At 39.6% G+C, this 14,765-nt stretch overlaps 1 protein-coding gene across 2 annotated transcripts in view; it reads left to right on the forward strand.

Annotated features, from left to right (window-relative positions):
* The first annotated feature begins 3,823 nt into the window (after positions 1-3,823).
* LOC126327557 (nephrin) overlaps positions 3,824-14,765 on the forward strand; it is a 1,259,290-nt gene continuing 1,248,348 nt past the window's right edge. The window contains exon 1 of one of the 2 annotated variants that reach the window (XM_049995899.1): positions 3,824-4,253. In XM_049995899.1, the coding sequence (XP_049851856.1) occupies positions 4,157-4,253 (97 nt within the window). In that variant the 5' untranslated portion in view covers positions 3,824-4,156. The remainder of the gene's footprint in view (positions 4,254-14,765) is intronic. The other variant, XM_049995898.1, reaches the window with a different exon arrangement.

Raw genomic sequence — 14,765 nt, forward strand, 5'->3', positions numbered from 1 at the left:
TGAAAAATTAACCCCTGTCCTATGTTCAAGTTTTTATGATTTGTTACGGTGAAAGGTAGGAGAGAGTGTTGAACCTTGAATCACTTTTCAGACTTTCGTCTCTAACCAGCACAATAACGGAAGTTTAATATTTTCTTACCATTTTGAAATGATAGCATTTATTTTAAATTGCCGAAACTACTCCGGAAAAGGCAAGTGTTTCTAAATGTGAAGAACTCTTCCAATTCACAACGAGGCCGTGGACCTAGGACCAAACATTCTGCTCAAACTGTAAAGTATTTCAATCGAGGAAAATCTTTTCAATACTGTATCTAACAGTCTCTGAGTTACATCATCGCTTTACTACATACATGTATTCACTAAGAGAAGTCGGATTTAGAAGTATTATCAAAAACCGCTTGGAAATTAAGAAGATTTTCATACAGAAGCTAGTGGCAACAATACAAATTTCCATTTTCGAGAGAGAAAAAACTGTTAGGAGATAAAATAAATTAAAATCTTTTGTAAATATCACATGTTTCATGTTAAAGAAAACTTCCACTTCAAGGTACAAGATGGTCAACGACTGACGAAATATGGCTTAACCTTACGTACTCTATGTAAATAGTTACAAACAAAAAAAAGGGGTTTTTCTCAACACAAAACTCTGAAATTGAACTATCAAGATATCCCCAGAATTTTTTAAATATATCATATTAGCACTTAGATAATTTAAACTCGTAATATTTCAAATGCTGTCCGTAACACACACTCATGTCTCACCACAACAAAACAGTAGAAAATGCCGGAAACTGCTTATGGCCGTCTCTAGTGCGAATTCCTCCATGTGATTCTAAAACCAGTCAGCAGACTGAAGCGCCGACCAGGAAACATGACGTGTTCCTAGGTACTGATACCGGAGAGCATATGGTTATGAAACGAGCGTTTTGCTATTATATACTGTTCATCATGAGAGTAAGCCTGATGTAAACATTACACCATTCCGCGTTTGCTTGAATCTCATTGGATTTGGTTTCACGTGGAGGCGAAGCTAAGGTGTGTCCAGTATAGTCAAGTACGATCATAAGAATACGTTTTATGCTGTGTTACGCACACAGACTGAGGAATAATGCGGGACACAACTTTACCGGCCCATTTAACTTGGACAGCACTGGAAAGCCAGCTGGTCCAACTAACCTGCAATGATGTGAGCAGTTGCACTTCAGACGTAGAAACGGACGAGCAGAGAAACAATATAGCTTCGAATGTCATTTAATTTTTAAAGGGAATCAAATAATATTTGGCAAAACTCCAACACTGCCGCACACTTCTTAGGTGACCAGACGAAAAAGCATGAACTCTAGCTCTCAGCTAACATTGTATTCTAATTACGCCGGCCGGTGTGGCCGAACGGTAGTAGGCGCTACATTCTGAAACCGCGCGACCGCTACGTTCGCAGGTTCGAATCCTGCCTCGTACATGGATGTGTGTGGTGTCCTTATGTTAGTTAGGTTTAAGTGATTCTAAGTTCTAGGGGACTGATGACCTCAGCAGTTAAGTCCCATAGTGCTCAGAACCATTTTTATTCTAATTACAAACTAGAGCGAAGAAAATTCCTAACTTAAACACACAGTATTTTTTTTTTTTTTTTTTCTGAGCAGACCATGTGAGATGCAAAAGCATACTGCAGGGATTTCACAGTATTGTTCAATACTAAAACCACTGAAGGTATAAATTACAGTCAGTCGTCTGATAATCTCTTAGTGCCTTCTTTATTCGAATCCGAGAGCTACATTTCAGTTCTGGAAATGTCATCTGGTACTGGTCGATCAACAATAGAATCCGCAATGCCACCCAGACACCGCATTTTCTCCTCTTCTTTTATGACGTGCCTTTGCACGTCCCACCGGCGTTCGGCAGTGACATGTGGAAAACCTGCGTGCGTTACTTCCAGTACGTCTGCTAGCTTAACAATCTTGTTATTTCTCGCGACAAATCCCGTAACAGTTCTGTTGGATTCACGTTGTAATGGTACAGTGGCAAATGCAAAAATGTTCTTTTTGTATGGTGTGCTCGATGCTGTGAAAACGAGTGTTTTTTGTGTTTTAACGACACTCGTCCCTCTAGTTCGTGTGAGACTACGTCTGTGGTATAAAACAATGGACGTAGTGCAAATGGAGAGTATTTAGTTTTTCATTTTTGTCCTAAAAATTAAATTGTTATGCTTTCTCAATTTAAGCAACCATTATCAACAATCTGTCTTAAAATATCGATGATTAATAATTTATATTTGAAATTAAAACCGAAACTAGAACCAAGAAGACGTGCATTATTCATAAAAAATGGTGTTAAACATTACAATTACGAAATGTAGGTATTTCAAATTGTACGAAAGAAAATAAAAGAAAAAACGATGACCAAGGTGTTGAACCATCGATCCATGAATTGTACCAGATTATCAATCTACCAATTCCTCTACACATCCAGTATGTATTTGTATCTCAACTGCATCAAGTACAGTCTCTCAGAAAACTTCAAAACCGATTTCTTTCTGTAAATTTATAACAAACATGAAGAACAACCTATTTCTCGGCACTTTTTAGCCGTCTTCCACAAGTGTGTTTCATACGGAGTAGAAAGTAGCCTCAGCCATTTTCATACTGCGTATTAACAGCGCGACAATCGGAGCATAACAGTACAGATAGTGTGACTGTATACTACTTTTAAAATAAAAACTACGTAGATAAAACGTGATTAAGAAAAAGGTTGATTACTGTTAATAAATCAGCGTATTTTCAAGTTTCATCTAACGTAACTCAGTAATGAGATGTCTAATACATAAGCAGGTCCTACTTCCAAGAGCGTGAACGTGTGCTACGACTCCTGACCAATCATCGCGTTTGTGTTGGTTTGCATCATGTTTATACTTATGACGAACAGAGTATATACACAGTCCATGCGCTCAGTTTATTTAGCCCAAAACTAGACTCAAATGTAAGCATCGCAATAAGTGTCATAGTGTTTGTCACGGTCATTTGTTATGCTTGTATGTGTTACTTATTTTTCATAGTTCCTGTACATTGTCCCACCGCTTATGTCTGTCGATGACTTTTCGAAACGCGTAACATTTAATAAAGAACTGAACAATAAAGGCCTTTCCATAATTGGAATTTGTGTCAAATCTGTACTGCCGCCCTCTACGTTATAGGCGTTTCTATATCGGATTTTCTTCTCTTCTTGGTCCCAGAAAAACTTCCGTCATTTGTACCAGTACGCTCGCATAGAGGTGACTGTTATTTCCATAGTGTGCAGACACTGTAGAAGGGTGTCCTGGAGATGATCTAAGGGTGGGCTCGAACCGGTAACGTGAGCAATAGGCGAAGAATCATGCGACCTTTCTTCATCTCATCCTAGTTGTGTGGAATGTGAGGAACTTCGAGGATCATAAAATTGTACGACGACGGAACAGCGAGAGCAGTTGGACGAGAGATTCGTGGTTGTGGTGCGTACAGAAGCACTGGCCTCAGACTACGATACAAGCGTGACAACCCGCAGAGTCGGGAGTTAACCAAGTCAGATGGCGCGCACGCGCGTGCCAAAGTGCGTAGAGGCGCGCGCACGCGTGTGTATGGGTACATATATTTTACGATTCTATTGATCTGGCCGGCGGCGGGCGGCTCCGGTCGCAGCTCCCGCTCTGCTGCTGCCGCTGCTGCTGCTGCTGCCGCCGGGTGCCGCCTCGTGGCGCGCGCGTCGCCCGTCTCACGCTCGGCTCCCATCGCCGCCTTTCGGCTCGTCTCGGCCGCGTCGGATCACGAGCGCGCGAGACCCAGGCAGAGCGACTCAGTGCGAGCCGGGCCGAGCTCGGACGTGGAGACTTTCGTGTACGTGAGGTTGGATGTGCCGAGCCGACCACGGCCGCGTGAGTGCGTGTGTTGTTATGTAGTAGCAGCCACCGCGGCAGAATGCGACTCTCCCGGTCGTGACTCCGTATCGCGCGACGAATTTGCAAGACAAACGCAGTGCTACCGAAAAGTGGCCTCAACAGGAAAAGGGCATGGTCAGGCGCCGTAAGCTGTGCAGCATCCCCGTGTGGTGACTTCCCGCCCCGCCCCCACTTGTTATTCTCTACCCTCCGAGGGTGCCCGGGCAGGACGTCTCCGTGTCACACGTCGCGATGAGTGCCTGTGCGGCGAAGACGTTCCACCACCGCAGGAGACATGGATTAACGTTTGTGCTTCGCATTCTGGTGCTTGCAGCCTGCGCACAAAAAGGTGAGTTCGTCCAAGTGGAATGGACGAATCACAGTATTTTTGTTCCCGTGTCTTCAGCCGAGTGTCCAAACATCGCGGTAGGAAAGAAATCTACTGCTGAAGAGCTGTGAGTTGGGATACAGTGCACCGATGATTTTGAATTGTTGATGTGTGCATTGGAATTCTAGAACTCTGTGAAAATCATGCAACGGAAATTGTTTTTCAGTTGATAACATCGATGGTGAGCGCTCCCTCTGAAAGTATGTGACAGGCTGAACTGTCATTGTTGACAAATGTGTGGCTGGTTTGTACCGTTTGACACTGGATTGCGAGCTGTGAAATGATGATCTGAAGTGCTTCTTCACATTCCGGTGTGACAGAAACTGTGTTTATCTCACCAAACGCGTGGGGTGCCAGATGCAGGCGCGCATACGTCTATGGGCCGGTGTTCGTTTGATAAAAAACGTGGTCCTGTACCATTTGGCAAAGATATTTGTGACGAAATAGAGCAAGAATTTGTTTTTCAGCATCGGAAATATTGATTCATTAGTCTTATCGATCGAATTTCCTCTGCTGAATGATTCGTAAGTCAACTAGTGCAGGCTTGACGTCTGTGCCAAGAAGCATCGGTAATAATGCCTGGATCGACTACCGCTCCATCCTTTCCACCACTGAAGCGTTAACCTGTGCACGAAAAATATGTGTTTGAGCATAATTGCTGACTTGTGTGTGTTCGTATGTTCGAAAATGTTGCTACTGTTTGTTTGTGTTGTTATTAAAGCGTTCTTGAGTGCACCCAACTACCATTCTGCTTCCCACGAACTCGTAAATAAATTCGAGCAGAATCGGAAATTTGTCCCAGCAAATAACGTAGGTACTTCTATCAGAAGTGTCATGTATTGCGGGTGATATAATTTTCCCTTGGCTGTCAGCAAGGAATTTTTGAAGAGTTAGGTGGCTTTCGTGTAATATGCCTCAATGGTCTGTTGTGCTAATGAGTACAGTAATCATATGTAAGTATATGTAATAACACAGGCACATCTAGAGCGAGTTGATATTTTTCCAGACCCCACTGTTTTATATGTGTGTTCATATACTGTGACATATATTTCCTTAGCATCAGAGTCTCGTACTAAAATTGTAAAGTCTTTTGAAGATATGCAAGTATAAAAATTCGCGTATGTCATAGAAAAAAAAATATTTTTCTATGCACTGTGACATTTCGGATACCATGATCTCGTCTTCGGGTAGAGGAGCTTGCAGCAAAATTTCAGTCTTTCGAGTAGGTGATAACCTCTCTGCACCTGAATATGGGACCGTAAATCCCGAAATATGATGTATAAGAAGTACGAAACATTATATACCTACATGCTATCACTAACGCGGTCACGTAAATTGACAACGGCTTTAATAAAAGATTAACATTTGATGAGTTACACTGCGCGTGTTATCTGAGATCTTGGTCTGACATGGTTACTATAACTGAGACTGGTTACTTCCAGTAGAATGCAAATAATTTGCGATTTGGAGCGTTAGTTTTTATTTGTATACTACTCCGATACTTTTTCCGATATTTTGGTCCTTAAGCCTTTCTATTCCTCGTAATGGGAAGTTATGCTGTAAGCAAGAATTTTAAGACACTGTCATGGAAGAAAATATGAATCTATATTGTTGCTGTGTGGAGGCAGCAATAAGAATCGCCTTTTCCATGAGTGCCAGATTCGCGTTTACGTTGTATCTGGAACTCCACGATGATGTTCTAAAATGAAGTCAACATGACAAATGTAATCCCCTTCGGTCCCGTACGAAATAAGCTTCGATACGTCTCCGAGTTTCATACAATTATTGTGCAGGATTTTGAAGAGCTGCCTGTTATGTAATTTGATACCTTACGCCAACTACTAGTATTAACGTCCATATCAAATTGTTGAAATTTGATTTTAGTTTGAAAATACACGTCGACTTTCCCGATGCTATTTTCTAGCGTCAACATACTGCTAACCAGTTGCTTCTCTGTGCTCTTTCTCATGTGACCTCTAAATTTTATGGTAATTTCAGCATAAAATGTCGTTGAAAAGTACATTACAACATGCAAATAGAAATTCGACATACATTTGTGTCTGGTGAGTCTGCAGACTGTTTGCTCCCAGTACTCCGAGCCTGAAACGGTTTGTGTTGGCGTTGGAATCGAATCCGCTTCTTTTAAGCAGTGACACTGAAATATCGACTTCCAAGCCTTATTATTTAATGAAATGGGATGAAAAAAATCATCCATATTGAAAAAGTAGCCAACTTCACAATCACTGACAACACAGCAAAAAAATTTGGAAACGTTTTTCCCCGTAATCAACAATGTAGGGTATACAACACGTTGATATCTTCAAAAATAGTTACTTCCTTCACTTGAACTGATGAGACAAAGCCGTGTCAGCAAACCCTCGGCATTGGCCACCTGCCGTACATTTATTACGTCGTTCTGCGTGTGACGGGACAAGGTTAACCGCAATCACTCTTTTCATTTGTTTTTGCTTCAGCTTTAATTAATCCCGTGTAAAGTATATATGGACAATGCTACTGTTAAATTTTCTAGTATGTAAAATAGTAAATCTGCATTCCCATGTAAGATCGATTCTAACTGGCCTGTCAGTAAGACCAAATTTGTCCATTTTACCATTACATAAAACTTCCTGAATATGCTTTTTGATTCGTATTGGAACGTCGGCTCTCAGAATTTTAGGAGTAAGTTTTTCTACAGTCCTCATCGTCACTTGTATGTAGCGCTTCGTTTGTAATGTGTTGAGTAATTCTATAGACACCATACCGTCGCCTGCATAAACCAGCGTCTTCTGTTCCTTGCTTGTTCATCTAACATGACAAGAGGCGCCAACCGGTAACAACACTGTAGAATCATCAACGAAGATTTGGTAATTAACTGCCTTCGTGTGTGAATGACATCTCCCTTCTCTACAACTAGGTTTACGTTGTTTCACGTAAATTCGCTCACAATGATTACGCAGGATTAACTGATTGTGAGACTTAAATCTCGGATCTTTTCGCTCATTAAATAATGTTGGAATGCGTCGATCGACAGTGGTTGCCATTTCGCATTAAGTGTTTGATCAAAAATTTGGAAAATAATGGTCCTATAACTACTCCCTGAGGTAGAGCAGAACCTACTTATGCTTATGTCATTGTCTTTTCCTTTGTTACCGACCTACTGAATTTTACTTTTGTGTGTTTCTACTGAATAGAAGAAACGAGAGAGCTTGAGTTTGTTTATAGAAACTTACAGAGAAAACGATAAAAGTTTATAACCTCTTGTTCTGACGAACGCACTTACCAGAGCTGTAAATGTAGCCCATAGCAGGAGAATCGAAATGGCTGTCGATAGAGGCAGAAGGCGTATTGGTACTAGACCGTGGATGTCTGTGCGTGATTTACATGTTATACTTCCTGTCTTGCATCTTCGAGGAAAGTAAGGATCGGCAACAGACGCTAAAAATACACGTAAAGCGCAGGAAGCTTGAATAGAAACGCCCTTAGTCACTATTTTTTGTATTTTATTAAATTATGATATGCATTTCGGACCTTTTGGGTCCATTTTCAGGTGCAAATCGTCTAATACATAATTTACATTGTCTCTTGAGTGAATTCCTTGTTCCTGCAATTAGAATGTTAGGTGCCATGTTTTGTTTTTCCTGAATCAAGTGGGGACAAGACGCGAAAACAGTGGGGAAGAAACAATGATAAACTTAAAAAACAAACAACGTTGTATTTTAATAATGTCATCGCACATCACATCACTCGAGGAGCCCATTTCTTTACACATTTTAAAAACATTTCACACATGTTGTTTAACCTGGTATGATCAAAGATGAAATTTATCACCTGGTGTCATATGATTGAGTAATGTATTAAAATCAATTTAGAAAACAGTATTAGTTAGCTGACATATACAAAGAATAAATTTAAAATAAATCTCTATTACTAAAATAACGACGGCTAGCGTAATCTGTTCGCGTAACATGAAGGTGTATTTCAGGCTGTTCTAACTGATTTAGGGTCTTACCATTGACTTCAATGGGTAGTACTGCCAAAATTATTTTATATCGTGTTGATAATAGTAAGACCCTAAATCTATTAGAACGACAGGAAATATGCCTCCACAGAATCGTAAAACCTCAATCTGTGTAAAATTAACGTATAGCTTTCGCTAGCGATATCTATTTCAGTAATTTTAAAGTCTTAATTTAAATTTATAACTTGCATTTGTCAACTCCTTAATACCACAATTACTACTGACATCACTGATACTGCATGATAAACTTCATCTCTGATTTATCAGGTTAAACTACATCGGTGCTTTTTAAAAAAGTGTAAACAAATGTGCGCATTATGATGTGATATGGGATAACAGAATGAACAAACCATCGTATGCTAGCTCTGAATGTTAAAAATATTCTTCCTTGTTTATTCGGTAAGTTTTTTAATGTTTTTAATCACTGTTTCTCGCATATTTTCCGCACTCTAATCACGAAATACGATATCTTAGCACCAACTTTCTAATAACAGGAACACGCATTTCACCTCAATCAAGAACTAACGCAAATTATGTACGAATTAGACGATTTGCACATAGATTTACAGAGTCTGAAATGCATCGTGTAATTTAATAAAACACGAAAAAATTGTAACCGAAAGCATTTTTACTCAAACTTCCTGCGTACTGGATACAGTCTTGTTCACAGCTGAAAAATAAATTAAACTTGCATTAATAAGTAATCTCGGAATGTTAAAAAGTTGCAGATCGGGTTGACTGTAGGAGTAAGTTGTGGTGACGAATAGTTCCTGTCGCTTCGGGAACAAAGACACAGAGCACGTACATTTTTCGACTGTTGATTGACAGTGCTCGCTTCACTGTGAACAAGAGGGGAACTTTTCCAGAGCAAGCATCTGTAGATTTTGTTCTCTATCATATTCGTTTGTAAGTCGCCAGAGTCATAAACAAATATCATTCCGTTCATTGAAATGCAGCATTAACAGAGACTTTTTATTTTCACAAATTGTAATTAGAATGCGTAATCGAAATGTGGTAACGTCTTTTTGAATGATATAACTACCATTTGGCTGTACAACGGGTTTTATTTCACAATCTAGATTTCGGGCATTGGTCATTTTCAAATTTACAAGGATCAAAAATCATTGGACCTGAGTATTTTTGATACTTGTAACACTTGAAGATGGACTAAGGCCAAAATCTAGATTGTGGAATAAAACCGTTTGTACTATCAAATGGCGGTTATATCTTTCAAAAAGTTTTGTATGACAATGGTTCCGCATCAAAGTAAAATTATTAGCTATTAATCTTCTCGTTATTTTCGTAAAAACGGTAATTTATAGGTCATAATTTGCTAGTTAGGGAAATATTATATATGTGGTGCACAAATATTTACATCTGTATTCTAGTATCTGCATTCATTTTCGTTGCTTGTTTCTTCGGAAACATTGAGCTCTATATACAGTAGTCACAGCATCTAATTACATCAACCGAATCTATATTGAGATAATTGACGTGCTGCCTTCCACAGATTCTTGAATTTTATCTTAGTTCTGTGTTGTTAGATCACCGGCAACAAACCGTCTGAGAAATAGGGTTTACCTCACGCACATGATACGTGTTTTTCCTTGCATTCGAATGTCTATTCTCTTCTATATTAACCATTGTATTTGTGTCGTAGTAACGAAATTCACATGCTCTAGCGTAGTGGATTGCAGGGTAAACGACACCTTATACAGGTTACGGTCTGTTTTTCTTGTTCTTTTTGTAGTCATTGACAATGAGTGGAGATTTTGTAGTTGCCCTGTGATTTTTAAAGAGATTTTATTGTCCTTAGAATTTAGCAAGTTTTGTGGAAGACACGAACTTTCTTCAGTTCAGCATGTTGTTTCCGCAAAGATTCCTGAAAAACGTAACTACGATGAAATTGCGATTTTGCTATGTAAACGAGATGCTTATACGTTTTCTAAGGAGTCAATAACTATTACGAGAGGTGTCAAGAGTTGACGTTACTTACTAGCGGCAGTCACAAGAATTAATTACATTTGATAAGACAGCCTCTTAACTACTAAACTTTTAAGCTTACATAAGTTATGTCTGATTCTTGGAGTATAATGTTTTCGGAAATTTCAGACGCATTAACAAAACGTTATATACGTTACATGTGTTACAAGTGTAGCGACAGGTGATTATTCATATGTAAATGACTCCATTTCCTACCAATACTTTCGCCACATTCCTGCAAAAGTTTCTGGTTCGACAAAAATGAATTTATCGCCATATCTTAATGTAGGAGGTAACTAACTGTTTTCTTCATTTATTGTGTAAAATGGTGTAATTCTATGCCTGCACCATCTTCACAGACTATCTGCCCCTCTCTCGTTAGATATTCCTACATATCATGTATTAGTATTGAACATGGGGCAGAGCCAAAACTTCAGAACGTCTAAGGTGCTATTCTCTGCTATCAAAGTCTCGCAAATCTCTTCTACCCCTAGCGCTTACTTGAAAAGTCGTTTGTCTTCCATCTGTATGGGTTCTTAACAAGTGCTGTGACATTTTGGTATTTAACATTGGTTTGTTTCTACTTCTATCCTTTGACTCGCATCTTAGTTTGACATACGATTGGTTTCTTTCCAGAAACTTTATTTCTCGGTTTTGTAATTTGCTTAAATTTGTTTTAGTTGATATCCAGTATTCGCTATCGTGAAGAAGATCTCTATAGAACTATAGCTTCTTTAATTGTATCATGTCTCGTCTTATTTTCAACTGTGCTGTGAACGGTGCCTCATATATTTTCTAATGTAGCCAGCTTTCCCTCTAATCTTTATGGCTGTTTACGCCAGTTCGACACCGCAAACTGCCGAAACACGATAGTTGTTCAAAATTGGTAATGTGCACAGTGATTTTAGTTCCGATGTAAACTGTACCCAGACGTTCATTACTTTATTCACGATTTCCGAGATCTCGTCGTATAGTTCCCAGAGACTATTCCAATGACGAAAAGCAGTTTGTATGTCAACAGGTATTTCTTGCGCTGTTCAGACATTAACAGTGTGAAATATATTTAAATACTGAAATTTGCTTCATACATTGGTTATAATCTATATAAAGAAACATTTAAATGTTCGCTTCTTCAAAATCTTAACTATTCGAAATTTTGGCACGGCGTTCCATTGGAATAAGCTCGTTAAACCTAATGAACATTCAGACAGGAGTGGGCTATATATTTTTAGTATTTTAAAATATATTTTCAATATTTAAAGGGGAAGCATTGTTACAAAAAGTTTTAAAAAGAACTCGGTCGATTTACTGCAAATTTTTTATGTTACTGTAATAAGCGTTTGGCCAGACACTTATTATAGTAATATATTATATACATAATAGTGACACGTTGTTGGCAAATAGGAAAGTTGTATTTATGGCTTGATGGATTGTGATGAGATTACTACTACAGAACTTGGATTTGCAATGAGAAAGGCTCCAGTTCGGTTGGTGGGAGGTGTGAGGGGGGGGGGGGGAGAAAGGGGAAAGGAGTAGATGGACAGAGGGAGGGGGCAGGAGGCGATGGTCAGAGATGGGGGAGAAGAAGATATGTTAGACATTGGGAGAGAGGAGAAGGAGATTAGGACGTATATCCAAATCCCATTCGTATTAGACACGTGCTTTTTCTTGTTTCTTCCTTTCCATTTAACCAGATTGAGCTACAGCAACGTGTGGCCGCAAATTGCTAGTTTTAAATTATAATATGATGATATAAACGTATGAGTACAACGAGAGACGCGAGTAAACAAATGTAACGTTCAGATTTGTCACATATCTCGGCACAGATTTTTGTCTGGCTTGCGTCAGTTTGCACAGCTTCAACATCATGAAAACTATCCAGGGAAACTGGATCCATTGATCTTTTCTGCACAAAAGTTGAACAAAGAACGCCTGAACGCCGATAACTCGTTAGACCCTTTGCTGACAGCCTCAAGCCAAGTCATTTGGAGAATTGTGATATCGGGAGACGTGTATGCTTTCGAAAACCGGACTCAACCAACAGATGACAGGGTGCGTTACCACGGCCGCAGCTTGTCTTGCCCGATCAGGGCACATCTGCCCAGCGACGCCAGCCTGGGTATTGGTTGCGGCCCCGGTCGGGCAAGCTGTGCGTGCAGATCAATCACTTTATTGCCCGACTCGGGGGCGGCACAATTTCGGCAGCGGAAATTGGCCTGAATGGTAAAATATTTACGCACCCGACTTTTACAGTTGTATCCGAGATTGGCTGGCTCGCCTGCCTTGTTCGATGCGTATCGATGCTGTTAAGCCGCATGTCGGACCCCAAGCATTCTATTGGAATTTTTTATGAGCATCTCTGGAGACTTAAAGAGGCAGCCGGAATAGCCAATCCGAGCTCACTGTTGCCTGTGTACGACTACTGTGCACAACGCTTTTTGCTCCTCTGTAGCTCAACCGGAACTAGTCTGTTTTATAAATGAGAGATTATCCTGTAATATTTTGCGAACGGTAACCTTACAAAAATAGAACGGAGACGTCAGTACACTTCAATAGGAAAAGACGCTGCTTCTGATGAAATAAAGGCGAAACGAAAGTCGCCGTGTTACTGACCTCTACATCTTGAACTTGGCACGGATGTTGAAACCATTGTAGTAACAAAGTACAGTCGATGTTTTGAGCATGGTCACAGTGTGCGTATTACAGTTTTGCAGGGCAGAGAGAGTAGATAATGCAGAAGGCATGTGAAATACTAACGAAAAATTAAATCCCTGTGATGGTGTTCGTTGAGTGCTATTATAGTTTAACCAGTAGCGCACTAACTAATGCTCATCTTAGTGTACTTTTGCCAAAAATGAAATATGACCGTTAGAGTGCGCCTTCCTTTTACACACCGCATCTTCGAGACGTCAAGGTGAAGATCTGTAAAAATGTAAATTACACTAAAATGTACTGAAGTATACTTCCGTCGTTGATAACGTTTTCCACCCATTACGGTGGCTTCTGAACTCTGCTTTTGTCTTCCATCCTCCATTTATAATTTCGTTGAAATTGTGGCGGTAGAAAACTGCTCCCCTACATTTAACACACATGTATGTACGAATAACGAAAATTTCTCGAAACAGTGTTTTCTAGACAATAGAACAAAAATCTGGTGTAGAGAATTACAGCTTTTACAGATCATCTGTGTTAATCATTTAGTTAAGTGCGCAATCATATCAGAGGTTTGTGTTTGACTTTAGGTAGGAATACTCATGCTTAATGTTTTCTCTTAGGCGTACATACTCTCAGAACCTACAGTATGTTGAACTGCTAATTTTGTTAACGCTTAGACCGACATTAATAAGAAGTCCGGGAATTTACTTGCTTATGCTGGCATCTGAAGAGCTAAATACAAAATTTTAAATTTTTTTCCTGTAATGGGAAACGAGATATATGATAAAAATCGTTTCTATAGTACAGCCTTTTATATAGCCATTTGTTTAGACACATATTATAGAAATTTTACGGGAAATGCAATTTGGTCCCGGCAAATTGCAGTGAAGTTTCGAAGACAATACCAAAACATATTGCAGGATTTCGTTTCCAAATCTGTGGTTGCTAACACAAAGTACGAAATATAGCAGATGAATTTCTTATAAAAAGTCTTTTGATTTTACCTGTTATTTAACAAATAGCGTCACAGGAGAATCTTAACTTCCATAGTATCCATTGATAAACGAAATATGATTTCCACGTTGGATACATCCGAAGACTACATTCTTTGTTTAAATTTTATGTGTTTGGTAGTAAATTGCAAGATTGGCACAGCGTTACTTTCGGGAATACGTCAGTTTCTACCAAGCGGTTTAAAACCTTTGTAACCTTCGAGTGGAGTGTTTTCTAGAAAGGCAGTTTTTCCGAGTGTCAAGTTAGATGAATTGGATATTTCCAGGAGAGGGCGCAATATTTTAAACAGAGATAGTTTTCCCTTCCTCTTTTACTGAGTAATAGCTTCGCCTGAAGTGTATAAACGATCCAGAACGCCATAGTGTACGCGTAATTTGTCAAACGTTTCTTGGCGACGCGTCAGACGCTTGGCTATGTCTGAGCTGTAGATTCTGTCTGAGACACAGTCCACCTAAATGTCACCTAAACATATCCTGTTATGTAACATATACGTACCACGAGAGAAAAAAGACCCTCCCATCCAAAAGTCTAAAACATTAAATTCCCAGGTAGCCCAATGATTTATTTGATTTTATAATAAGAGAAGTGGTGTACCGCTGCATTGCTCAGACACGTTAACAATTTCCACGTACAAATAGTACTGTCATATATAACTGCTTACGTGAAGTCAAAACTGGAGGTCTTTTAAAATAAGTCAGAATTATGTACACAGTGCTGCCGCGGTGGCTTAACACTACGCTTCGCGTGAAAGAGGATGCAAATGCATTTCATGGTTACAACAACTTTGTGATCGAGCCGTGTCC

This window comes from Schistocerca gregaria, chromosome 2 (assembly GCF_023897955.1).
Source record: "Schistocerca gregaria isolate iqSchGreg1 chromosome 2, iqSchGreg1.2, whole genome shotgun sequence".
NCBI classification, from domain to species: domain Eukaryota; kingdom Metazoa; phylum Arthropoda; class Insecta; order Orthoptera; family Acrididae; genus Schistocerca; species Schistocerca gregaria.